Source organism: Esox lucius, chromosome 2 (genome assembly GCF_011004845.1).
Source record: "Esox lucius isolate fEsoLuc1 chromosome 2, fEsoLuc1.pri, whole genome shotgun sequence".
NCBI lineage: Eukaryota > Metazoa > Chordata > Actinopteri > Esociformes > Esocidae > Esox > Esox lucius.
In genome coordinates, this window is record NC_047570.1 from 5,615,589 (window position 1) to 5,640,578 (window position 24,990).

General features: G+C 39.1%; 2 protein-coding genes across 30 annotated transcripts in view; one reads left to right on the forward strand and one right to left on the reverse strand.

Moving 5' to 3' along the window:
* The window catches only part of celf1 (cugbp, Elav-like family member 1), a 41,749-nt gene extending 19,852 nt beyond the window's left edge, over positions 1-21,897 (reverse strand). For 21 of the 29 annotated variants that reach the window (XM_034296364.1, XM_034296342.1, XM_034296416.1 and 18 more), the window contains exons 1-3: positions 21,712-21,897; positions 19,541-19,586; positions 8,553-8,675 (exon numbers count right to left, since the gene is read on the reverse strand). In XM_034296364.1, the coding sequence (XP_034152255.1) occupies positions 8,553-8,656 (104 nt within the window). In that variant the 5' untranslated portion in view covers positions 8,657-8,675; positions 19,541-19,586; positions 21,712-21,897. Of the gene's footprint in view, positions 1-1,721; positions 2,087-8,552; positions 8,676-18,110; positions 18,134-19,540; positions 19,587-21,711 lie in introns of those variants that run through there. The other 8 variants (XM_034296418.1, XM_034296398.1, XM_034296378.1 and 5 more) reach the window with 5 other exon arrangements.
* A 925-nt stretch (positions 21,898-22,822) lies between these two features.
* ptpmt1 (protein tyrosine phosphatase mitochondrial 1) lies at positions 22,823-24,387 on the forward strand. Its single transcript, XM_010882498.4, has 4 exons — positions 22,823-23,090; positions 23,213-23,293; positions 23,605-23,796; positions 23,902-24,387. The coding sequence occupies exons 1-4, from the start codon at positions 22,944-22,946 to the stop codon at positions 24,031-24,033; spliced, it is 552 nt and encodes a 183-aa protein (XP_010880800.1). The 5' UTR covers positions 22,823-22,943; the 3' UTR covers positions 24,034-24,387.
* The last annotated feature ends 603 nt before the right edge of the window (positions 24,388-24,990 follow it).

A 24,990-nucleotide genomic window follows, 5' to 3' on the forward strand; every position in this document is an offset into this window, starting at 1 on the left:
AAATTTGCACACGTTTTAACACATTTTCCCCCCTTTGTCATTATGGGGTATTGTATATAGATTGAAGGCTAAAAATATTTAAATATTATCAATTATAAATCAAGGCTATAACACAGCAAAATGTGGAGAAAAAGGGGTCTAAACATTTTCCGAAGGCACTATACTTGAGATATTTACGTTTTTGTTTTTAAAAAAAAAGGCACACATTTCCAAAAATCTGCTTCCACTTCATCATTTCGGGTTTTAAAACACATTTCAAACAGTACATTTAATTCAATCAATATCTTATAAAGTGTGTTAATAGGTATACATTTCCTGTTTGTCATTTTGACTATTAGTTGCAGTCCATTTATGCTGATTGCACCTTTTAAAAAATATAGGTGTCTCCGGGTATTTCCTGAACTTGACTGAGACAGTTATGGGTTTGTTTACAAAGAAGCACCCTGATCAAACTGACACTCCATCAAGTCAGTCATACTAGTGAAGTACAATTTAAGGTAAGGAAATTACGTTTATAACTTACTTTAAGTCACCTTTCAAAGATGTGCAAGGTGTGCAAGATAAAATGTCTCCAGGTTAACGTGCTATCCAAGAGGCCTGTTCCGGGAGAGTGATTATCCTGTATGTTCTCCCCAACCCTAATTTAGTACATCTGATTGAATAAATTAGGTTAATAACTGGGGTTGGAAAGAAAGCCTACAGGACAGAAGCTCTCCAGGAACAGAATTGCGAAGTCTTTCAATGCTCGCAAGAGCAGTCTTCTCCGGAATACATAAAAATAAATTTAAAAAAACACTCCTCTCTAAAATGTGTTTTGTGTGTGCAGATAACATAGTAACCTCGAGATACACATAGCTTTATAAGCTGGGTTGCCTTTTCTTGCAGTTTATGTTCCCATGTTAGCCCTCCCCAAGCATCCACACTGGGAATTATTTTGTACTTTTGTACTTACCATTAAAGCAACCAACATTTTAGGGGATTTTTAAAAAATTGAATAAACAGTGCAGTTTGTATGCACCACCAGTAATACTGAATAATTCAACATGGTGAAGGCATGCCGTGAAGCATTGAGATTCGGCCCAATGATAAGAACTAACCATTAAGTAAAATCTTTTGTTTCAAATTTATGGCAGTGAGTGTTACTATTTCATAAACATAACTTCACCTTAAAGTGCATGTCACAATTAAAATACAATTATCTACAAAAATTTAAACCACAAGGTAAACTGATATTAAGCAACAACACTTCCTAAGTGTCCCTGTTGATTATTGAGTCAATTTCTTAATGTTAATGAGGATAGACAACATTTGTGCTCTACATCATGCAATTTCCAACAAACATACTTGAATAAGAGCCTCTAAAATGTACAATAGTTACTGACTCCAAGTCACTTGTTTAAGAGCATCAGATCAATTATTCACATATCACTGCACTGCATACACAAACCATAAACCAATATAGTTGATAGCCATAGAAAATCATACTATTCTACAGTTTTCAGTTGGTAAAAAAAAAAAAGAAAAACACTGAATTGCTAATCTACAAATTGAGCATTTGAGCATTAGTCTAAATGGAGTTGAACAGTCATCCCTGAATTGGTGGACCAATAAATGATGTAATACCAGGGTCAAAAACTCAACCTCAAATCCATTTCTGAATAGCATTAAATGGATTGTAAAAATATATCAACACACGGCAAAACAATAGACAAATTACTTACACAGGACTAGAATTCAAAGAACAATGGTCCACCATCATCTCAGGCAAAAAATCCAGTTTAAAAGAGGCCATGTTTGTGGGTATCTTTCCTTTCCAAAGTAAAAAATATGGGGGGGATGAAAAAACAAAAAGGCTAACAACTCGATCACACCTTTTTCACACTAGAAAGGTCCAGATACACTGCAAAGCACTAGAGCCTGCTCAGAAACTTCAAGACTGTGAACTTGTGGAAGGACACATAGGAGAGGCTACTGTGGACAAACTATATCAAAACCACATGGAGTCTCACCAAAAACCACTAGAAGTAACAAAACAAAAAAAACTTAGAAGCCAAAAACTTCACTTCATTGGACAACAGTAAAACTTTGAACCAGAGTAGAACACACAAAAAAATCCTCACTGCCCAACAAACTGGGTCTAGATTAAGAGAAGAGTAGGCAGGCCACTAAAAGCTGTGGCCCTGCGTCCCACAAAGAAAGTGCTGATGGGCTGGTGCTTTTTGTGAGCATTTCTCTTAGCCAAGCAGAACTGGGTGCAGCGTCAGATAAATAGAGTGTCAGATTGATGCTGATAAGGGCGAGTAACCGTCCGGAATGAATGGGGAACGGGAGCGAGCTGGTAATCCCTGCACTAATATGAGGCTGGGGAGACAATCAGGTTCCGGCACTGGGACTTGGTCACTCTGTTGTTCTTTGGACGTGGGGGGACCTGGGTCACATGACAGTGGTCGCATTATCTCCCACCCCAACCCTCTGACCTATTAAAAAAGCCATAGGCGTGGCAGCAAATGCAAAGACAAGGAGGTCCACTTCTGTAAACAATCTGGCCATTGGATGGCACAATAAAGTTGCCATCTTTTGTTGTACAATATCAACAACCAGAGTGGTTTCAAAACCACTGCTACCACAACATGTAATAGCCCACAACTGCTTTTGAAATTTGCCATTTCTATACAATTAGGGATACAAAATGCCATTCACATTAATTAAGGCAAGAGCACTAATACAAATATGATGGGATTTCAATTAAATTAGGGTAGTGAGATATGGACCTACTATGGGGAGTAGGAGGCAAAGGCTTACCTTATGAATATCTTAACAGTTAGAACTTTTTTCCAATTCTAACAGTTTGGAATAACTGTCCAAATATGCTTTATGAGTAGTGGATGAAGATGGCAAAAATTATGTATTCACATCTAATGGCGCACAATGATCTGATTGTTTTATTGAGTTTGCATATCTTTCAACCTTCTCAATTAACTTCAGCATGACCTTGACTCATTTGTCATTATTTAGAGACTACCAATTTTATTTTGTCTGTCTATGCCTTCATTTTGTCAAGGTAACTTTTCCTTTGTTAGAATTATGTCTCAGACGATGGAGTTTCAGAGCGCTTTATTGGGGTAAGGATGTAAAAATCTCTACAATCTGCAGCCTGCACATATACAAACAAGCCTTAAGTTGCATTATACTGTATGAAAAACACCACAAAATTCAGAAAATTTCAAAGTAGGAAAAATAAAGCCACTTTCAGTACATTGCTAATGTACTACTGCAACTGTGAATTGAACCAGAAGTGAACACATTTTTAAAAACACAGTATAAAAGCTAAAGAATAATTAAAAAGACTGCATGCATTCCCCTAAACTAGCAAGCAAAACACCCAATTAATATTAGCCTAACAAAACACCACCGTTCACCAGAGACTAACAAATCAAGAACATTGTCCAGGCAGAGGTACGACATGCAAAAATAGCTGCAGGTGTAGATTACTATATGCCTTTTTTTTTTATGTCCTTGTCTATTTTGATACGACATTACAAAAAGCTATTTTGGTTTGGTTTAAGTGAAGAGATGAGTGACTTCAAAAGACTTCAAAATTAAGATATTGAAGACATATGTCCGAAGTATCCAAAGTCTATAAATACCAAAAAGCAAAGGCTACAGGTATGTATAACTCACCACAGCATTGCTTGGAACTAGTGGCTAACATTAGCCAGCTCAAGTTAGGTAGAGTGGATGTGCACAACTCAATGGGTTCTCCTGACGACACTGACAGTATTGCAGGAATGCCTGACGGTCAGTGGCATGTCCCTCAGAAGTCCTACTGACACAAATGCCACTGACGTCAAAGAAACATGGTTAAAAGTAGTAATCAGTGATTTCTGCTATTTAGGGGCTTGTTAAAAGGAGAGGGCTTGGTATTTTGCTTGGTTGGAACTAAGAAATAAGCCATCATTGAATTATATAAGGCGATGTAGTTAATCTAGTCTGTCATTTTATGTTTAATGTCCATTCCAATGTTGTTCTTTTTTTTGACATACAAGATTCTTAACTATATGGCCTTCTAAATGTCAATGATGGCTTTTATTGTAAAAATGAAAATCTGAGTGCGGCCAGCCACCAGAACGGTTTTATTTTAGGCTTCCTATTACGTAGCTACATAAAGTTATAGCCAGCAGAGTTTTGTCTGTCCTGAACCGCAGGCATTGTGTGTTGACTGCTACTGGAGTCGAACACGGGACCTGTACACTATTTATCAAAATGTTGTCAGTCAGTCAGGGACAGACAGACTCAGTAAGAGACACTCACTCTTCTAGGCTGGCTCCGCTTACACAGTCCGGCAAAAAGAGGCTCCTGTATGGCATGGTTATAAACACATGTCCCGTTAGCCCTAACGAAGACATTCTGCGCACAATGGTAGATAATCGATAAATACTAGGGGTGTAACGATCCATCTACTACATCGATGTATCGATATATATTCCTATGATCCAACTACATCGATCTGTGCTCAGCAAGTTGGCCTTCCGGACGACATATATCACTCTAACATCGTTTTAAAATGTAATCAATCGATTGTATCGATACTAGGAAGTAACCCATTGGATTTAAGCACGTCAGACTTTATAGGAATGTTTTTTCTTAGCACTTTTAATGACAAAGGCGATAAACGTTACTTGATTCAGTCTACCTATCCGTGACGTCATCGCCCCGGGCCAGCAGCGCAAAGACAACAAAACATAGCATGGCAGATGGCAGAGGAGAAGCCGACGAGCGAGAAATTATCAAGCCACCATTGCGGTCCAGTGTGTGGAAAGTGTTGGTTGCACTTCATTTTTGATATTAATACTGTATTATTTCTATGTTGAAAAACAACAGCAAAAGTAGCAGGTAAACCTACTGTTAATTCAACCTGAAGAAATGTTGGTTGCACTTTATTTTTGATATTAGTACTGTATTTGTATTATTTCTATGTTGAAAAATAACAGCAAAAGTAGCAGGTAAACCTACTGTTAATTCAACCTGAAGAGATGTTGGTTGCGCTTTATTTTTGATAGTAATATAGTAGTATTTTTATGTTGAAAAACAAAAGCACAAGTAGCAGGTAAACCTACTGTTGAAATGTTGGTTGCACTTACTGTACTTTTATTGAAAATGCATTGAATATTGAAAATGAGAGCAGAACATTTTAACTTCCTGTTAATTCAACCTAAAGTGTTGGCTGCACTTTATTCACATAAAATGTGAATGCATTTGCCATTAATTGTTGTTTACTTGTTTGTTTATATCCATAATTAATTGATACCCGATTCCCTTACAAGAAACAACAGGAATCTAGGAAACTTCACCTGCACTGTCCAGTATCCAGGTATTTATTTCAGTCAAACGGGTTGAATATTTGGCTGAAAAGATACTGAATCGATTTCAAGTCACTGAATCGTTTTGGATCGTTCTAAATGAACCATTATCGGCCTTGAATCGTATCGACAACCACGGATCGTGATACGAATCGAATCGTGGTTAAAATGAATCGTTACACCCCTAATAAATACCACTTGTTCTTAGCATCGGTCCTGTTGAATGATATTATACATGGTGAAAATCATCCCTTTAAGCCTATGGCAATCACCCAAAAATCTGAGAAACCTGTATGTGAGATTGACAGATGTATAGGCGCCATAGTTCAGCATGTTGAGTGCGTGCCAAAACTAAATATGCTGCTCTTCAAATAAATATATTCAACAGTCACCAATAGGCATCCCATTCTCAACAGCCCCCTCATAACCCCGGTATGCAATCAGTGTGGTACTGCAGAAAGGACGCATCACGCGTTTCATCTACCACATCATCACAAAATTCAGCAGCATTTATTACGCATCACATGTCACTGTCAAATTAAGAGGAAGGTCCTTCTAGGAAACCATAAAGTAAAATAAGCTAATAAAATAAGCTCACTAGTCCTGGGTGAGATGCCAGATTGAAAATGTCCAATTAAAAAGTCATTGCACAAACCCAAGGGGGATGGGTACATGGATATACACCAAAATGGCATTCATTATCTTAGCCTCTCTAAAATACATTTATTTTTTACATCAAAACATTAATTGCTGAGCCACTGTACTGTCTGCATATACAGGTGCTGGTCATATAATTAGAATATCATCAAAAGGTTGATTTATTTCAGTAATTCCATTCAAAAAGTGAAATTTGTAAAATGTATACATTTATTCCACACAGACTGATATATTTCAAGTTTAATTTCTTTTAATGATTATAACTGACAACTAATGAAAACCCCAAATTCAGTATCTCAGAAAATTTTAATATTGTGAAAAGGTTCAATATTGAAGACACCTGGTGCCACACTCTAATCAGCTAATTAACCCAAAACAGCTGCAAAGGCCTTTAAAGGGTCTCTCAGTCTAGTTCTATAGGCAATACAATCATGGGGAAGACTGATGACTTGACAGCTGTCCAAAAGACCACCATTGACACCTTGCACAAGGAGGGCAAGACACAAAAGGTCATAGCTAAAGAGGCTGGCTGTTCACAGAGCTGTGTCCAAGCACATTAATAGAGAGGCGAAGGGAAGGAAAAGATGTGGTAGAAAAAAGTGTACAAGCAATAGGAATAACCACACCCTGGAGAGGATTGTGAAACAAAACCCATTCAAAAACGTGGGGGAGATTCACCAAGAGTGGACTCCAGCTGGAGTCAGTGCTTCAAGAACCACCATGCACAGACGTATGCAAGACATGGGTTTCAGCTGTTGCATTCCTTGTGTCAAGCCACTCTTGAAGAAGACACAGCATCAGAAGCTTCTCGTCTGGGCTAAAGACAAAAAGAAATGGACTGCTGCTGAGTTATGAGAGGAGAGGAAGTCTGGAGGAAGAGAGGAGAGGCACAGAATCCACATTGCTTGAAGTCCAGTGTAAAGTTTCCACAGTCAGTGATGGTTTGGGGTGCCATGTCATCTGCTGGTGTTGGTCCACTGTGTTTTCTGAGGTCCAAGGTCAACGCAGCCGTCTACCAGGAAGTTTTAGAGCACTTCATGCTTCTTGCTGCTGACCAACTTAATGGAGATGCAGATTTCATTTTCCAACAGGACTTGGCACCTGCACACAGTGCCAAAGCTACCAGTATCTGGTGTAAGGACCATGGTATCCCTGTTCTTAATTGGCCAGTAAACTCGCCTGACCATAACCCTATAGAAAATCTATGAGGTATTGTGAAGAGGAAGATGCGATACGCCAGACCCAACAATGCAGAAGAGGTGAAGGTCACTATCAGAGCAACCTGGGCTCTCATAACACCTGAGCACTGCCACAGACTGATCGACTCCATGCCACGCCACATTGCTGCACTAATTCAGGCAAAAGGAGCCCCAACTAAGTATTGAGTGCTGTACATGTTCATACTTTTCATGTTCATACTTTTCAGTTGGCCAACATTTCTAAAACAATTTTTTTTGTTTTGGTCTTAAGTAATATTCTAATTTTCTGAGATACTGAATTTGGGATTTTCATTAGTTGTCAGTTATAATCATAACAATTAAAAGAAATAAACATTTGAAATATATCAGTCTGTGCATAATGAATGAATATAATATACAAGTTTCACTTTTTGAATGGAATTACTGAAATAAATCAACTTTTTGATGATATTCTAATTTTATGACCAGCACCTGTATGCGTGTGTGTTTGTATGTAATATTACTTTTTATTAGTGTTGCACCATATTCTTACATAATACAACGTTTACAATTTCACTAGCACATCCACATAATTTTTTGAAAGATGGATTACACCCTGACAAAAAAGAAAACAGTCTTAGTTTGACAAAACCAGGTCAGCCCAAGTTCGTACCCACACTTCTTAGCACAGGCTGTTTGGCAAAACTGAGCATTCATGGGAGACATCCCTTGTTCAAGGAGGTGATCAAGAACCTGATGCACACTGACAGAGCTGCTGTGTGGACATGGGAGAACCTTCCCAAAGGACAACTATCTCTGCAGCATTCCACCCATCAGGCCGTCATGGAATGGCCACAGAAACCATGAGGAACAAGACTCTTTGGTCTGATGAAAGCAAGATTGAACTCTTTGGCCAGAATGCCAATTGTCACATCTGGAGGAGACTTTACGGTTATGGAAAATATGGACAATACATATGGAATAATGCAGACCAGTCTGTGCATCAATACAGGTATATGTTAAAATTCTATAACGTCCTTCCCTCTGATATAATGCCGTAAAACTTAGATACTGTAACAATGTCTGCGTTTCAACACTGAGGAGGCACAAGTCAGACATTTTGTGCGTCTGCCAGAAACATCCCGAGGCCTTTCAGCTGTAGAATCATAAAACATGGTGCTTCACATGCAATTCGTAGCCGCTTCGCTTACTGTCGGCTCAACTAGTATCTATCTAGGCCAACTACTACGGTGTCCTCCAGTAACAGCATTTTAACACCTTTGGTCACATGTCGCACCCAAAGCACACAAGAGGGTCCACTTAAGGGGAACGAGCAAGGGAGAGAAAGAGTTCTTACCCCCCCGCGGTGGGTACCTCCAGGGCAGGGTGGGGAAGCTCACATTGGGGCTGCCCATGCTGCTCCGTGGACAGATACAAGCCTTCGGCGTCGATGCTATCCATCCAGTGCTTTTCACAATCACTACAGAAACACACCAAACAGTACAGGACAAACATGACACACATGAAGGGACAAGAAAACAGTGGACGTAAAAAAGTAAAAAAAATAATGGGTGGCTGACAAAAAAACAAAACCCCCCAGAGTTTACAAAATATAAGAGTAACATGCACACAGAAGATGTGAGAGGAACGGAGATGTACTTGATGCAACCAAACTGGACACAAGAATGATTTTGAAAGACATAATTGACAGTTCTACTGTCTGTAGATAAGACGGCACACACTGATGTTCTTTCTGGATGAAAAGCAGGGCGGGCAACCTAGAGGACACTTGCTACATGATGGAGTTGCCTGCAGTCAAGGAGGTGCAGATGAAATGAGTGGACCTAAAAATACAGCCATCCCCTTGGCCTACATTCTCACATAACCACAAATTACTCCGCCGGCCTCTGGTTATTTTGTGCATTTTTCCATGACTTACACAATAACGTGTGTTATCAATCTAAGAGCATGACAGTTGGTTAGATTGCAACTTCTCTGGGGTGTAACAGTGAAAAACTGCTGTCTGCCTTCAGTCCACTGACATTAACTCTCATAAAATTGTCTGGCTGGCTTGGTTGTTGAAAAGTGCCAGGATAAAGACGGTTTATGGCAGATGTCCACCATTATGTCAAACCCGTTTAAAACTTATGCCAGAATGAGTTTATTTTGATACACACCAATGTAAACTGAAATAGATTTACAAACAGTCCTTAATACTGTGAATGAAAACAACGTTAGAAAAGAAAAAACTATAAAATACATCAAAATAATCTCAGATATGCAGGTGTTCATTTTTTTGTTGTTGTGGTCAAAACTGTTGCACCAAATGCCCTCTCTTTTCACACGGCCAATTTATTTTTTGTGTCAAGCCTTGCACCAATCCAGGGCTAAGATAGTTTTGTGCTATGAATTATTGTTCAGCAGTGCAATGAGTCATGCCTAACTGTAATATCTCTGCTGTCTGGCTTGACTGATGTTAGTGGACAAAAGCACTGCATCCAAAGGGTTTTTACAGGTACAAATGTTAGCAAACCTGCCCAGGGCCAATTTCATTCCAGCAGCCCTGCAAAGTAGACTCAATAACAATGGCTGGGCAAGGCTGCCTACAGATAGCGACCACTTCATGGAATTTGTCCAAATAGTTCAGAACAAGGACAGTCATTCTCAAGAGGTTGGTTTTGATCTACGTCGTGTCGTGTTGATGGTCCACTTTTAGAACATTTCCAGTTACCTGTACAACTGGTCATGGCCAGTTGCAGTTCTTGAGAAAGAAATTCACAATGTTATGAGCATGACCTAATTTGTCTCTCAGCCTGCAAAATACCTCCATTAAAAAAAGAAAGAAGAAAACATTACCAGTAGCAGACCCCTCACTCCTTGGATACAATGGGAGCTACCAGACAGAAACAGCCATTACTGAGGCCAATATATTTTCTCTGATAGTGGCTGTGTCTCTGCCTTCGTCCCCTGCATGGCAGGGAGCAGCTTAACAGCTGGGCAAGTCAATTAGCGCACCAAAGATCAACAGTGGTCGGGATGCAAGGAGACGGGAGGGGGCAGCCACAAAAAATTCTGACCAGCGAACCATCAACCTGGGAGTTGCCATTAATAGACATTACCAAGAAAACAGTTGCTGAGAAGGCTGGTAGTGTTGCATGTGAACTTTCTTAGGACAATAAAACACAGCTGACACAATTTGCCGTCGTCTAGTCCCAGAATAACTATCATTAATATGAAATGGCATCACACCAATGCATTAGAAGCTCGTTACAAGCTGTTCAACACTCCGGTAATGCAGTCAAAACTATTACGTAAATGGACGAGGTCCAAACAGTGATCTATGGCATTCCGCAATCTGAATTGCTCTTCCAGAGCTCTACAGACTGGAAGCCAGGTGGGAATAAATGTGTATGTGGAAATTGATTGCATTGGTTGCAAGTTGCCCATTCTACATGGTCACTTCACTCCAACCGCCTTATTGGAGGAAGAAACCAGGCCTGATTCCTATAATGAAAAGTCTATACTTGGACGCTGTGCCTGGTTTGCTGGGGCCTTCTGCTGCTGCGATAAATGTGCCACTCACTCACTCTACCCCAGCACACCAGAATATGATTGTAAGCTATAACGTTTCAAAACACAATTGTGAGAAAAATGCAGCTGACACTTTAGACAAAAGCAGGTTCTCAGTTTCCTGTCGGTATCACTTTTACTTCTTAACTCTGAATATTATGCTTTAACTCTGAAAATATATGATTTTAGAACAACTATTTTACAACACATTTAATGGTGCTGTGTGTAATAAACAGCCATTACGAACACATCTATGGAAACATGAGTGCTGAGTACTAGGCAACCACAGCAACTTTTTTTAGGACACTGAATTTATTTTTGCATTTTCTGTACCTTCATACTGGTACTTTTTCATATCTTCAAAAGTAGACTACAAAAAAATAATAATAAAAAAAAAAAATATATATATCCTTAACCCAAGTACTGTTAACCCTGATCACCACCCACACACACCCACACACACCCACACACACACACACCCACACACACCCACACACACCCACACACACACACACACACACACACACACACAATACTTTGTTGAAGCACCTTTTGATAAAACATTTTTTAGCACTCAGTCATTTTGGGTATAAGTCTATTAGCATGGCACATCTTGACGTGGCAATATTTGCCCACTCATCTTTGCAAAAGCGCTCCAAATCTGTCAGATTGCGAGGACATCTCCTGTGCACAGCCCTCTTCAGATCACCCCACAGATTTCCAATTGGATTCAGGTGTGGGCTCTGGCTGGGCCATTCCAAAATGTTAATCTTCTTCTGGTGAAGCCATGTTTTGTGGATTTGGATGTGTGCTTTGGGTCATTGTCGTGCGGAAATGTCTTCAACTTTCTAACAAACGCCTGAAGGTTTTGTGACAAAAATGCCTGGTATTTGGAACTGTTCATAATTCCCTACACCCTGACAAAGGCCCTGGTTCCAGCTGGAAAGAAAAAGCCCCAAAGCATGATGCTGTCACCACCATGCTTCACTGTGTGTATGGTGTTCTTTGGGTAATATGTAGTGTTGATTTAGCGCCAAACATATCTTTTGGAATTATGGCCAAAAAGTTCAACCTTGGTTTCATCAGACCATAACACATTTTCCCACGTGCTTTTGGGGACTTGATTGTTTTTTGCAAACTTCAGCCTGGCTTGGATGTTTTTCTTTGTATGAAAAGGCTTCCGTCTTGCCACCCAACCCCATAGCCCATTCATACGAAGTAGGACTGGCTGTGTACTGTCACATGCAGCGCACAGCCTGTACTACCAAAAATTCCTGTATTTCCTTTAATTTTGTAGTCCTCTTGGAAGCCTCCCTGAACAGTTGTATTCTAGTCTTATCATACATTTTGGAGGGACGTCCAGTTCTTGGTAAGGTCTCGGTTGTGCCATATTTTCTCCACTTGATGACTGTCTTCGCTGTGTTCCATGGTATATCTAATGCTTCAGAAATGTTGTACCCTGCTCCTGACTCATATCTTTCAACAATGAGATCCCTCAGATGCTTTGGAAGCTCTCTGCGGACCCTGGCTTTTGCTCTGGAATGCAACTAAGAAAATGTCAGGAAAATCCTACTAGGACAGGTGAACTTTATTTGTGATTAATAAGAGTCACTTTAAATGATGGCAGGTATGTAATGACTTCAATTTAACATGAACGTGATTGGTTAATTCTGAACACAGCCACATCCCCAGTTATAAGAGGGTGTGCACACTTATGCAACCAGGTTATTGTAAGGTTTTTATTTTTCATTTTTCTCCCTAGAAGATTTTAGTTTGTTTTTCAATTGAATTGTTCACATTATAGGTCACATTAAAGTAAAAAAGGTTCTGACATGATTTATCTTTGATTCATTCTTTTACAGAAGAACCTGACATTTTAACAGGGGTGTGTAGACTTAATGTCCACTGTGTGCGCACGCACACACACACACACACACACACACACACACACACACACACACACACACACACACACACACACACACACACACACACACACACACACACACACACACACACACACACACACACACACACACACACACACACACACACACACACACACACACACCTAAAGGATTATTAGGAACACCATACTAATACTGTGTTTGACCCCCTTTTGCCTTCAGAACGGCCTTAATTCTACGTGACATTGATTCAACAAGGTGCTGAAAGCATTCTTTAGAAATGTTGGCCCATATTCATAGGATAGCATCTTGCAGTTGATGGAGATTTGTGGGATGCACATCCAGGGCACGAAGCTCCCATTCCACCACATCACAAAGATGCTCTATTGGGTTGAGATCTGGTGACTGTGGGGGCCATTTCAGTACAGTGAACTCATTGTCATGTTCAAGAAACCAATTTGAAATGATTCGAGCTTTGTGACATGGTGCATTATCCTGCTGGAAGTAGCCATCAGAGGATGGGTACATGGTGGTCATAAAGGGATGGACATGGTCAGAAACAATGCTCAGGTAGGCCGTGGCATTTAAACGATGCCCAATTGGCACTAAGGGGCCTAAAGTGTGCCAAGAAAACATCCCCCACACCATTACACCACCACCACCAGCCTGCACAGTGGTAACAAGGCATGATGGATCCATGTTCTCATTCTGTTTACGCCAAATTCTGACTCTACCATCTGAATGTCTCTACAGAAATCGAGACTCATCAGACCAGGCAACATTCTTCCAGTCATCAACTGTCCAATTTTGGTGAGCTCGTGCAAATTCTAGCCTCTTTTTCCTATTTGTAGTGGAGACGAGTGGTACCCGGGGGGGGTCTTCTGCTGTTGTAGCCCATCCGCCTCAAGGTTGTGCGTGTTGTGGCTTCACAAATGCTTTGCTGCATACCTCGGTTGTAACGAGTGGTTATTTCAGTCAAAGTTGCTCTTCTATCAGCTTGAATCAGTCGGCCCATTCTCCTCTGACCTCTAGCATCAACAAGGCATTTTCGCCCACAGGACTGCCGCATACTGGATGTTTTTCCCTTTTCACACCATTCTTTGTAAACCCTAGAAATGGTTGTGCGTGAAAATCCCAGTAACTGAGCAGATTGTGAAATACTCAGACCGGCCCGACTGGCACCAACAACCATTCCACGCTCAAAATTGCTTAAATCACCTTTCTTTCCCATTCTGACATTCAGTTTGGAGTTCAGGAGATTGTCTTGACCAGGACCACACCCCTAAATGCATTGAAGCAACTGCCATGTGATTGGTTGATTAGATAATTGCATTAATGAGAAATTGAACAGGTGTTCCTAATAATCCTTTAGGTGACTGTATATTTTATATATATATATATATATATATATATATATATATATATATATATATATATATATATATATATATATATATATATATATATATATATATATATATATATATATATATATATATATATATATATATATATATTATATACACACACTTGAATCATTCAAGGGTGCATTTAACGTGCATAAGAGTTGATTACAGAAAACCCTCAAAGTTATTTGATATAATTCAAGCAATATCATGTCCACATACCTGGATAATCAATTAAGCACAATATTGATGACAACGCCAATAAAGGTGCTTAAATTACAGTGCTTAAACAAGCATGGGAATTAATCTTGACCAATGTCAGCTTTTATTTTGTATATTTTCTTATAATTAAATTCATGCAAATTTAACAGGTAAAAACTGCGGACAAGTGAAAACTGGAGTGCCAAATAGAAAATCTTGAAATGTTTTATTAAAACAGAACAAAACAGATAAGGGCGATTTCATCAAAGCATGTTTTCTATTGGACATAATTGTGTCAGGTCCTTACATTTGGTGAAATGTTCCCTATCCAAACGTCATTTGGCGGAATTATTACACCACTGCTAATATGACAAGAGGCTTTGTGTTCACACACTTTTTAGAGATGAACAGCACACGAAGCATTTCATTTTTTCATATATATATACACATATACATACACACACACACACACACACACACATATATATATAAACCTTGCGTGTGAGGCAGCCTTGGAAAAGCCAGTACAAAGAGAGTATGAACATTTAAGGACACACTATTGTAGGTCACCCTGGATAAGAGCGTCGACTAAATGACCCAAATCTAAAATATAAATGGGCCAAAAGCACCTCAGATTTAATCCCCATTGCTAGAGTAAGAACTGACAAGAAATCCATTAAAAACTGAATAAAACACAGAACCTGTGGTGTATTGGTAACACTCTTGGGCAGCCACAGAAAGCCTCTCTGCCTCAGCCTCTCCCTTTCTTCCTGAATAACATGTCAAATCTCATTGGGTCTGGGTATCGGCACTGATCTCCCAATTAGATTTTGATTCACAAGGTCCCAATTAGATTCAATGCTTATTACTTTCAATTTTATTAGGATACACCCCACACATTTTTTGCAATTATTTCATGATATATCTTTTCATGTGACACAGCCTGTATAACAGTGTGAATTTGCTGTCCCCTCTGCCATGACACTCCAAATTATGCTTAGATGCATCCTGTGCTTTGAATGCCACCTGCAGCAAATTCAATCGACTGGACAGAACTTTTAAAGGCACGCACCTGTCTATACGGTCCCACACTTCACAGTGCATGTCAGAGCAAAAAGTGTGAGATATCTGAGGAAGGTAATGAAACAAAACATTTTGCTCAAGCATTGAAAGTTCCCATGAGCACAGTTGGCCCCAGGGTAAAAGAGTTTAATTGTCTCACAATTAAAGACACACAACAAACAAGGAATTTGTTCAGGTCCGTTAGTGCAGCAATTTTGTACAAAATAAATAAGACTAATAAGAATAGTGGACTGAGCATAGAAAAAGTAGACTGAGCTTTATAAATTACAAAAAAAAATGTGAGGTGTTGTGCAAGAATGCAAGAATTGTCCAGTGAGGGTTGCATGTGTATGTGGGGAGGAGTTGTAGATTTGTTCAGTTGAGGGTTGTGTGTTCATGTGTGGAGTGGGCTACAGTCAGTTTGGCTCTGGGGGCATGTTCATGAGGCCTACTGCTGTGGGTAAGAACCTGTTCTTGTGGCAAGTGTTTTGGGTCCTGAAAAACCTCAGCCTTCTGCCAGAGAAGGGCCTTGGTCAGGGAGGTGACCAAGAACGCAATGGCTACTCTAACAGAGGTTCAGAATTTCTCAGCAGAGATGGAAGAACCTGACAGAAGGACAACTTCATCAATCAGACCTTTAACGGAAGTGATTAGGCAGAAGCCCCTCCTGAGCAAAAAACGCATATGACTTGCCATCTGAAGTTTGCCAAACAGAACTAACAGCGATAATCTCGTCTTATGTGACCAAAATCAAACAATTAGGACTGAATCCCAAAAAGTAGACCCGGCAAACAAGGTAGTCCTCGTCTCCTGGCTAATACCATCCTTATGGTGAAGCGGTGGTGTGAGCATTACACTACTGGGATGCTTCTCAGTGGCAGAGACTCAGAGACTGCAGGATTGATGGAAGGATGAACATTGCAAAATACCTAAAAGTCCTTGAAAAAAACCTGATCCAGAATGCACAGGACCCAAGACTGGTGAGAATATTCATCTATCAGCATTACAATGAACAAAAGCACACAGCATAGACAACGCTGGAGTGGCTTTGGCACAAATGTGTGAATGTCCTTGATTGGCAAAGCCCAGTGAACATGAGGAGAGATCTCAGATCCCCAACGAAGAGGTTGAGAGGATATACAAGGAAGGGAAAAACTGCCCAAATACTTTCAATAAATTGGCACAAATATCAGAAAAAAGCTTGGTCATTATGGGGTATTGTATTTAGACTGATTGCAAAAAAGTTTGGTCAATTATAAATAGAGTCCAACAAAAAAAGATATGAGCTGTCAGTTAACATTTGGGATTAATAAAAAATGCTTAATGCTGTTTTATTTGTGGCTGTTAACACGTTATACTTTTTTTTTGCCTCAGAACCATAGGCGGTGCTTGACTTGACAGCGGGAGCTGACACATTCATTTGTATATGGGAAACTTTATTTGGCACTTGACTTATGCTGGAGTGGTCGACAGTGCTTAACATTAGCTTTTTTCAATATAACAATGTCATGAATTGCGTTTACTCACCACTTGTCTGTGAAACCGGCCGTAAATGGAGCGCCTACGCTTTCAACGACAGCATGCCGTGTGTCAGAAGGGGGTGTAACAGCATGTTGGTACTCAAACGTTAAAACACAGACTGCACTGTTCAAAGTTAGAAATTCTAAGTAAAAAATTACCTACAAGAACAGCCATGCTTCTCCTCCAACCCTTATCTGAAACTGATCCCTAGACTGTGTGTGCACAAATCCACCTGTTAAAAGAACTTAACGTGCTAAAAACAAAGTTATGTTGTTGATAGCCTAATCTAGACATGAATTTCAACTACACCATATTACAATCGCATAACTTCTATGCTGAGCATGAATAAATTACATGTCTGATACTGATTAATGTTTGTGGATAAACATTTCTGGCTACCTTACCAACCTCATGCCTTTGCCAATTTAAGTATGGCATTTGGAAATTATTTAACTAAGACACGTATTTGGCTATGGCCAAACACCTATCAAAAAGGCTAAATGTTTGCGGAAGCTGCCCTAAACCCAATTATAACTAAGTTTTAGCCTAATAAACTACAATATCTAAAAAAATGATAGGTGTGATTCAGTGTTGGATAACACGCCTGCAGCTTTCCAGTGAGAGGGGCTGAAGGGTGTTTTGAACAGAATCCTAACATAAGGGTTATTTACCTTGATGTCTTAAGAACACAATGACAGAACATTGTAGAAGTGTTGGATCATAGAGCAACTTTCTATTTAGATTTACATGGGATACCAACAGATTCTGCCATTCATTGTGATAATTTCAGGGGAGACATTTAAGGGCCATGACACAGCCTCTTCTAATGGACAAACTTGGGAAAAAACTGCTCCTGCACATAATTTATATAAAATCAAGCAATGTCCAGTTTACAATAAAACATAATGCCTTTAACAAAATGCACTGCTTTTAAAACAGATTTTCTTTTTTAACTTAGGACCAAATTTGAACACATTATAAAATTGCGACTAATCGTGATTAACTACAGACGTTATTTATTTTAATCGTTTGACAGCACCAAAATATACAGCTCACACACAGTTGTGCTCAAAAGTTTGCATACCCTTGGAGAATTGGTAATATATGTACCATTTGTTTAAAAAAAAAAATACATGAGTGAGCAGGCAGAACATCTCATTTCTTATGGGATTCACATTCAACTGCAGGTAATAACAGAATGTCACAATAATAAGAAAATATGGCAACATGTTTATAAAGTTCCATTACCTTGGTACACAGGTCTTTTCGGCTCCCCTTGGCTCAGTATCTAGCCTGCTCAGGGAATCCACATGACAGCAAACAAACTCATTCAAGGGTATGTAAACTTTTGATTAGGGCCATTTGGGTGATTTCTGTTATGATTATGATTTAAAAAGGTGCCAAACAACTGTGATAATAAATGAAAATTTGCATGATTAGTCATATTTTCAAGATCAATGGAAGAATTTCTGCCAGAGTATGCAAACTTATGAGTACAACTGTGTATAAACACACACAAACAATGTTCATACTAGAAGAAAATCTGTTTGGCCCAGCAGGCTTTTGGGTGCTGGGCCAAACAAGAAAAAAGTGAGCGTTGACTCTAGCCCCGGGCACTGTCACGACCAGGAATCAAATTCATGGCTGAAATTACGCAGTTGGACAGCAGCTGCAAGGCAGTGAGTTTTACAATCGGGGGCTTGATATGCTTATTCTGTCTATGCTCTAGAAGTGTAAATACGTTAATTTCTTTAAGATACACTACCAGTCAAATGTTTGGACACCCACTCATTCAAGAATGTGACTCCATTTTTACCATTTTTCACATTGTAGAATAGTAGTAAAAATTGTAGAATAAAATATATCAAAACTATGAACACATGGATTTATATAGTAACAAAAACATTGAAAAATGTACGATATGGAACTATTTAGATTTAACAAAGTTTCCAGACAATGAAGAGTGGTTTAAAATCTAAAAGAAAGACTCCAGTCTCCATAAAATATACTTAGACGGCATATATAGTAAATTTACATTATGAAAATGACAGACATAAAGGGAAAAATTGTGTGCAAGATTCTAAAGGTCATACAGTTTGAATGACTGTTGCGAAAGGCCATCACTTTCAGGTCTTTATTACTTTAGCTAGTGTTTTGACCATAAATGTAGGCTAACATTGTTCTAGCTGATTTCTTAGGAGCACCAAGCTGCTGCTGCCGTTATACATGTCAATGTGTGTATTTAGTACTTGCATTTTGTTACACCTTAAAACTTATAAAATCTACCGGGGTCAACACCTTCCATCAAAGTATCTTTTTAGCATGAAACTGTGACTTCAGTCATGTAACTACTTTAAGGTGAGTTGTGGGTAAATATGTTAACAATTACACTTGTGCCCTGTTTCACATTTGTCACTAAACATGGAATATATGTATAGCCAATGGTGCTTCTGCCCATGTGATGAAAACTGTCAATCTCTGTGACTTTAAATAGCCTAGCTGCTCTGCGTCAAGGCATTCAAATAGCCATATTGTATCAGTGACCCAATACTACTACTGCTCTTTGGATACCATTATAAGCCACCTGAGACTGTTTCTTAAAATTACTTTGAGTGTGCCACTAAACAGTAGCTAGATTGAGTGAATCATGTTGGCAAATGCCTGGCCTTACGACTTACCCTGGGTTTGCTTGTCACGTTGGAAACGGTTCCTCTGCCTTTTATTCTGTTATAACAAATAAAGACAATGATCAATTGTTGTGAATTTAACATTTGACAGATATTGATATTTTGGTGTTTTAAGCAACAATACAAGTGTCAGCAATGATGATTTGCTTTTGAAATCTAGCTATACACACAAATATGTAACAGGTTGGAATGAATGGTTCCATCAAAAATCTACACATAAGACAATTTCAAATTGTCATGCATACCATACCTATCCAGTGAAGCACATTACCAGTGCTGTGGGTAAAATTAAAATGCATCAGTGACACAAGACTGAATAACTGATAGCTTTATATGATCCATTTTTGTAAATGGAAACACTTCAAACATTATGCTGCATCATTTATTCATAATGTGAAATAGGAAGGAATGTGAGGTTATGACCACCTATTTATGCTAGGGGGTCTGTTTGACCAAACTTGTGTCCATAAAATGTGTCCTATGTTTTTACAGAACAGGCAACAGATTTTTTAAGCAAAACCACAAAATCCACTAATAAAATGTGAATTTTTCCTTTTGCAATCTCCACCCAACTGAATGTTGACAAAATACTTGCAAGACAGTGCACATTATACTGCCCCAAGTTAACCTTTGACCTGACGGTTATTATATTAAAATTATTATATACATTTTTTACATACATGTAAGCTGTTTTCATCAAGTTTAATATGATTTCTTAAAAAAATAAAAGCATTACTTAAAACACACATTATTTAATTAAGCATAGATGCTGCGTTTGTGATGTATGTCTGAGCCAGATGTTAGGCAATTAAGTTTTTTTGTTAAAATATAATCATTTTAGTCATTTCAAACAGAGCACAACCAGGAATGACCAACAGGCATTTTGACCAATGATACGTCCGTTTCTATTAAATGTGTATTCCTCCATACGAAATGTTTTAGTCGGAAAACCTATAAAAAAAAAAGCGTGCATCATTTTCTATTGGAAGAATTTAGGCAAGGCCCTCCCCGTTTAATCAAAACAGATGGTAACCGACCTGAAATTGTTCTATGAAAACCGTTAGACAAAACAATTGCAACTAAAACGTTTTGCCTGAATGAATATACCTTTTGAGGTCCATTTTTAGACACAGCGACTTACAGTAGTGAGTGAATGCATTTTTTTCATAACGATAACAATGTTCCCAAAACCGTACTGTAAGCGATGCTAGTACTGTAATAACATTAAGACCGAGCGACCAGCCTGACAAAAATACTCCCAAAAGACAGCGTTAGCTAGCGGCCATAAACCCCGCCGGACGACACCTTCACCAATCAACCCTAAAAGCCGGCTGTGTAGTTTAGCCTCTTACTGGACTGGTTTATATGGCCTCAGTCAGAAGCAGACTGACCTCACCCCTCATTTAATTACCTCTAGTGATTCATGATGGGCGTACACATTTAAAACATTCAAAAGACACTTTAGGATATATTATTCAAAATGTAAAAATATAGCGGTGTGGAATGTCAGCATGTATGCTGGTTGGTAGAAACAGTAACTACTGGCTAACCTAACATACAATGTTTGTTAGCAATCTTGCTAGGTTACCGTAACAGTGTACGTCAGTAAGCTGGCTAGTAACGTTAAATATAGACAGCCAGACTATTTCGCCATTTTAATTCTAACCTTAGGCGAGCAGAAAATAAAACAATCTTAGTATCCAACTCGTTTCCATATGTCAGCCGTTATTCTGTTTGACTGAAAATGTTTTGCTGCTAGTTATCATCAGCCAAGCTACAGTGGCTTGCTTCTGGCAAGAACCAGGCTTGTTGGTAGCTAAAAGCAGCTAACGTTAGCTACCTTGTTGACATATATCTGACATGATCAGGCAGATTAGTTCAGGGTTTTAACTGTAGTTGATGAAATGCTACCATTTTCAGTGTTGGCATTTCTTTTTCAGTGCGAACTTGGAAAACACACTGGCTATCAATCTTCATGTAAAGCAGTACAGTAGTGTAATGACGCATGTTGTGTGACCCTCTTTGCCGGGCCAGCTGACTGATCCATAAACAAGCCAAATGTGCGTCGCTTTAGCACTGATTAACTAACACATTTAATAGCTACGTTAGCTAGCTAGTCAGCTAAATTAGCTGGCAAATAACTTTACTTTCAGCCTACTTACCTGTTTGATGGCTTAACTTTAAATGCGACTAGCTACGTATTCCGCCAACACAGTGTGTTGTCAATGTTTGCTCAGTGTACGTTTGTTGGCTTATTAATTATTTCGATTATTTTCTTCACCAGCTCACTTTTAGACTTGGACTTCTAGCTACTGTAGCTATCTTGCAAGGGAGCTGTGCAAAATGGCCGTCTTTCCTGCAGTTACCATCAAACTCTCCGAAAGAGGGGTTTGGGGGTGTGACGGTCGAGGAGATCTAAAAACAATTAAGTAAAAGTACGACAAAATAATTTTTGCTGCCGTTTTTGTGTAGCCGTTTTGAGTAATATACTTTCTTTTGAATACTCTTCCATTGTATTTGCAAGTTGCATTTCGACCCTTGTGCCATTTATAATAACATGTGTCCCCCTTGTCATAACATGGTACATTCTCAATCCTTTCTCAAGAGAGGATGTTATGTCATATGGTTAGAATCGAATAATTTGATGCAAAAATATTGCATTGCTATTCACCATGTTGTTTAATGTGGTTTATTGTCCCCTTTGCTCTTAGTTGCGTGCAAGGGAAAAACCAAAATTTTCTAATTGCAAGTGAAACAAAATAAAATATAAAGGCGTTAAGCAACTACACACAAGTTAATGTTTCTCAGCTGATTCAGCTGACAGTAGATTTTGCTTGCCAGTCAATATGTTGTCTGCCAGTGAACATATTGTCGAAACATAAAACAGTCTTATAGCTAAGATAAGCACATAGAACCTGGGGTATTGGGGGTATTGTCTTTTGTCTGCAGGGTTTTGGTCTAATGTCCCATTTGTACTTATGATGTATGTCTTTTAAGTTTTTGTTTTTATGTTTGAGAGTTGTACCAAGACAAATTCCTATCAACTTGTTGACATGGAAATACATTTAATTGAATTGAAACCTGCCCGTATTAATTCCTCTTTAGAAAAGAGGGTGTCAATGTGAATTCTCTGTCAAAACAGGTTAAATACAATATTTCTCTAAATCTAACTACATATGTTCTAAAGATACGTTGTCTTGATGTTCTGTTTTTGAGCCAACCTTTTGTTTCGTATGTAATTAGACCTCCGGGACACTAGGCGAAGTAGTTAGATACCGCAATTGAACTCAATCTTTTCCTACCAATCATTTAGTTTGTTTTTGGTCTTTGTGTTCACTCGGATTGTCTTTTTTTGAAGCGCTAATTACGTGATAAACTACAGTTTGGCACCAGCATGTCTGGCACCTTAGCAAGACTACTGTTTTATCCCACATTGGCGTATAATGTTGTCATGGAAAAAGTATCATCAAGACGGTGGTTCAATCGCGTGGATCAGACTGTCATTCTAGGAGCCCTACCTTTCAAAACTATGACAGTGGAGGTATCTGATTAATGTTTGTTACTTGACCTCCAGTTTAGACATTCAGCTGACATGCACGCACCACAGGTTTTCTAATGAGGAGAACATGGCAGATATATTTTATCTACGTGTTTTATTTCCAGCTAGTACAGACAGAAAACGTCCGAGGGGTGATAACCATGAACGAGGAATATGAAACAAAATACTTCTGCAACTCCACTGAGGTAAGCGAAATACTATTTTGATTATATTTACCACAATGGGAATCAGTGGTAGACGAGGATCAACCCAGTTTCTACACCCAGAAGCGTTCTTAGTAAGTTGACACTGCTGTTGAAGTGTTTATACCACAGAAACAGAGACCTTCTGATTAAAACAGGAACTTAATTATGCCCTTATGCTCACACGATCCAAAGCATTTTGTGTGTGTGTGTTCATGTGGGGAATGTAATAAAAAAAGAACATAAGAACATAGCATGTTTTGAGTTTATTACTGGACATGTAAAGTTGCACTGCTTTGTTTTCTTTGAAACAGGAGTGGAAAGCTGCTGGAGTGGAGCAGCTGCAACTCAGCACAGTAGACCTGACAGGTGTGCCTAGTCTAGAGAACCTGCACAGAGGAGTGGAGTTTGCCCTTGGTCATCGGGAAAAGGGCTCCAGTGTGTATGTTCACTGTAAGGCTGGGCGCTGTCGAAGTGCTACACTTGCTGCTGCATATCTCATACGGGTGAGTCAATGGCTTTAGCAAGCAAACACTTATTTGGTTTTCTTTTAATAGCCACTGCTTCTAGCTAGCCTGTACTGCTAACCTAGTCTGCTGGACTGTTCACAGATACACTGCTGGAGTCCAGAGGAAGCATGTCAGATGCTGGCCTCTATACGACCACATATTATAGTTCGCTCTGCACAACTGGAGATGCTCCGGCGGTACCATCAGCAAGTCTGTGGAAAGGGTTCCATTTAGGTGTTATTATGCTGCCAGTATATTTTGTACTCATACAGAAACTAATGTCATATTTCCTGTTTGAAGGGGCTATTGTCATTGAGCTAAAAGATTTGGTGTTATGTAGTTTTATTACACAGCTCACAAGTACATAGGTTATAAATAGTAAAGACATCTGCTTTGGGATCTGTCTTTTAGCTCACCTTTTTTCAGAAGTACAGAGAGGGAAAAAAGTATTTGATCCCCTGCTGATTTTGTACATTTGCCCACTGACAAAGAAGTTATCAGTCTATTACTTTAACGGTAGGTTTATTTGAACAGTGAGAGACAGAATAACAACAAAAAAATCCAGAAAAATCTATTTTTATAAATTGATTTGCATTTTAATGAGTGAAATAAGTATTTCATCCCCTCATTCAGAAAGATTTCTGTCTCCCAGGTGTCTTTTATACAGGTAACGAGCTGAGATTATGATCACACTCTTTAATGGGAGTGCTCCTAATCTCAGTTTGGTACCTGTATAAAAGACACCTGTCCACTGAAGAAATCAATCAATCAGATTCCAAACTCTCCACCATGGCCAATACCAAAGAGCTGTCCAGGGATGTCAGGGACACGATTGTAGACCTACACAAGGCTGGAATGGGCTATAAGATCAATCCCAAGCATCTTGATGAGAAGGTTACAACAGTTGGTGTGATTATTTGCAAATGTAAGAAACAAAAGAACTGTCAATCTTTCTTGGTCTGGGACTCCATGGAAGATTTCACCTTGTGGAGTTACAATGATCATGAGAACGGTGAGGAATCAGCCCAAAACTACACGGGAGGATCTAGTCAATGATCTCAAGGAAGCTGGGACCATAGTCACCAAGAAAACAATTGGTAACCCACTACGCCGTGAAGGACTGAAATCCTGCAGCACCTGCAAGGTCTCCCTGCTCAAGAAAGCACATGTACAGGCCCGTCTGAAGTTTGC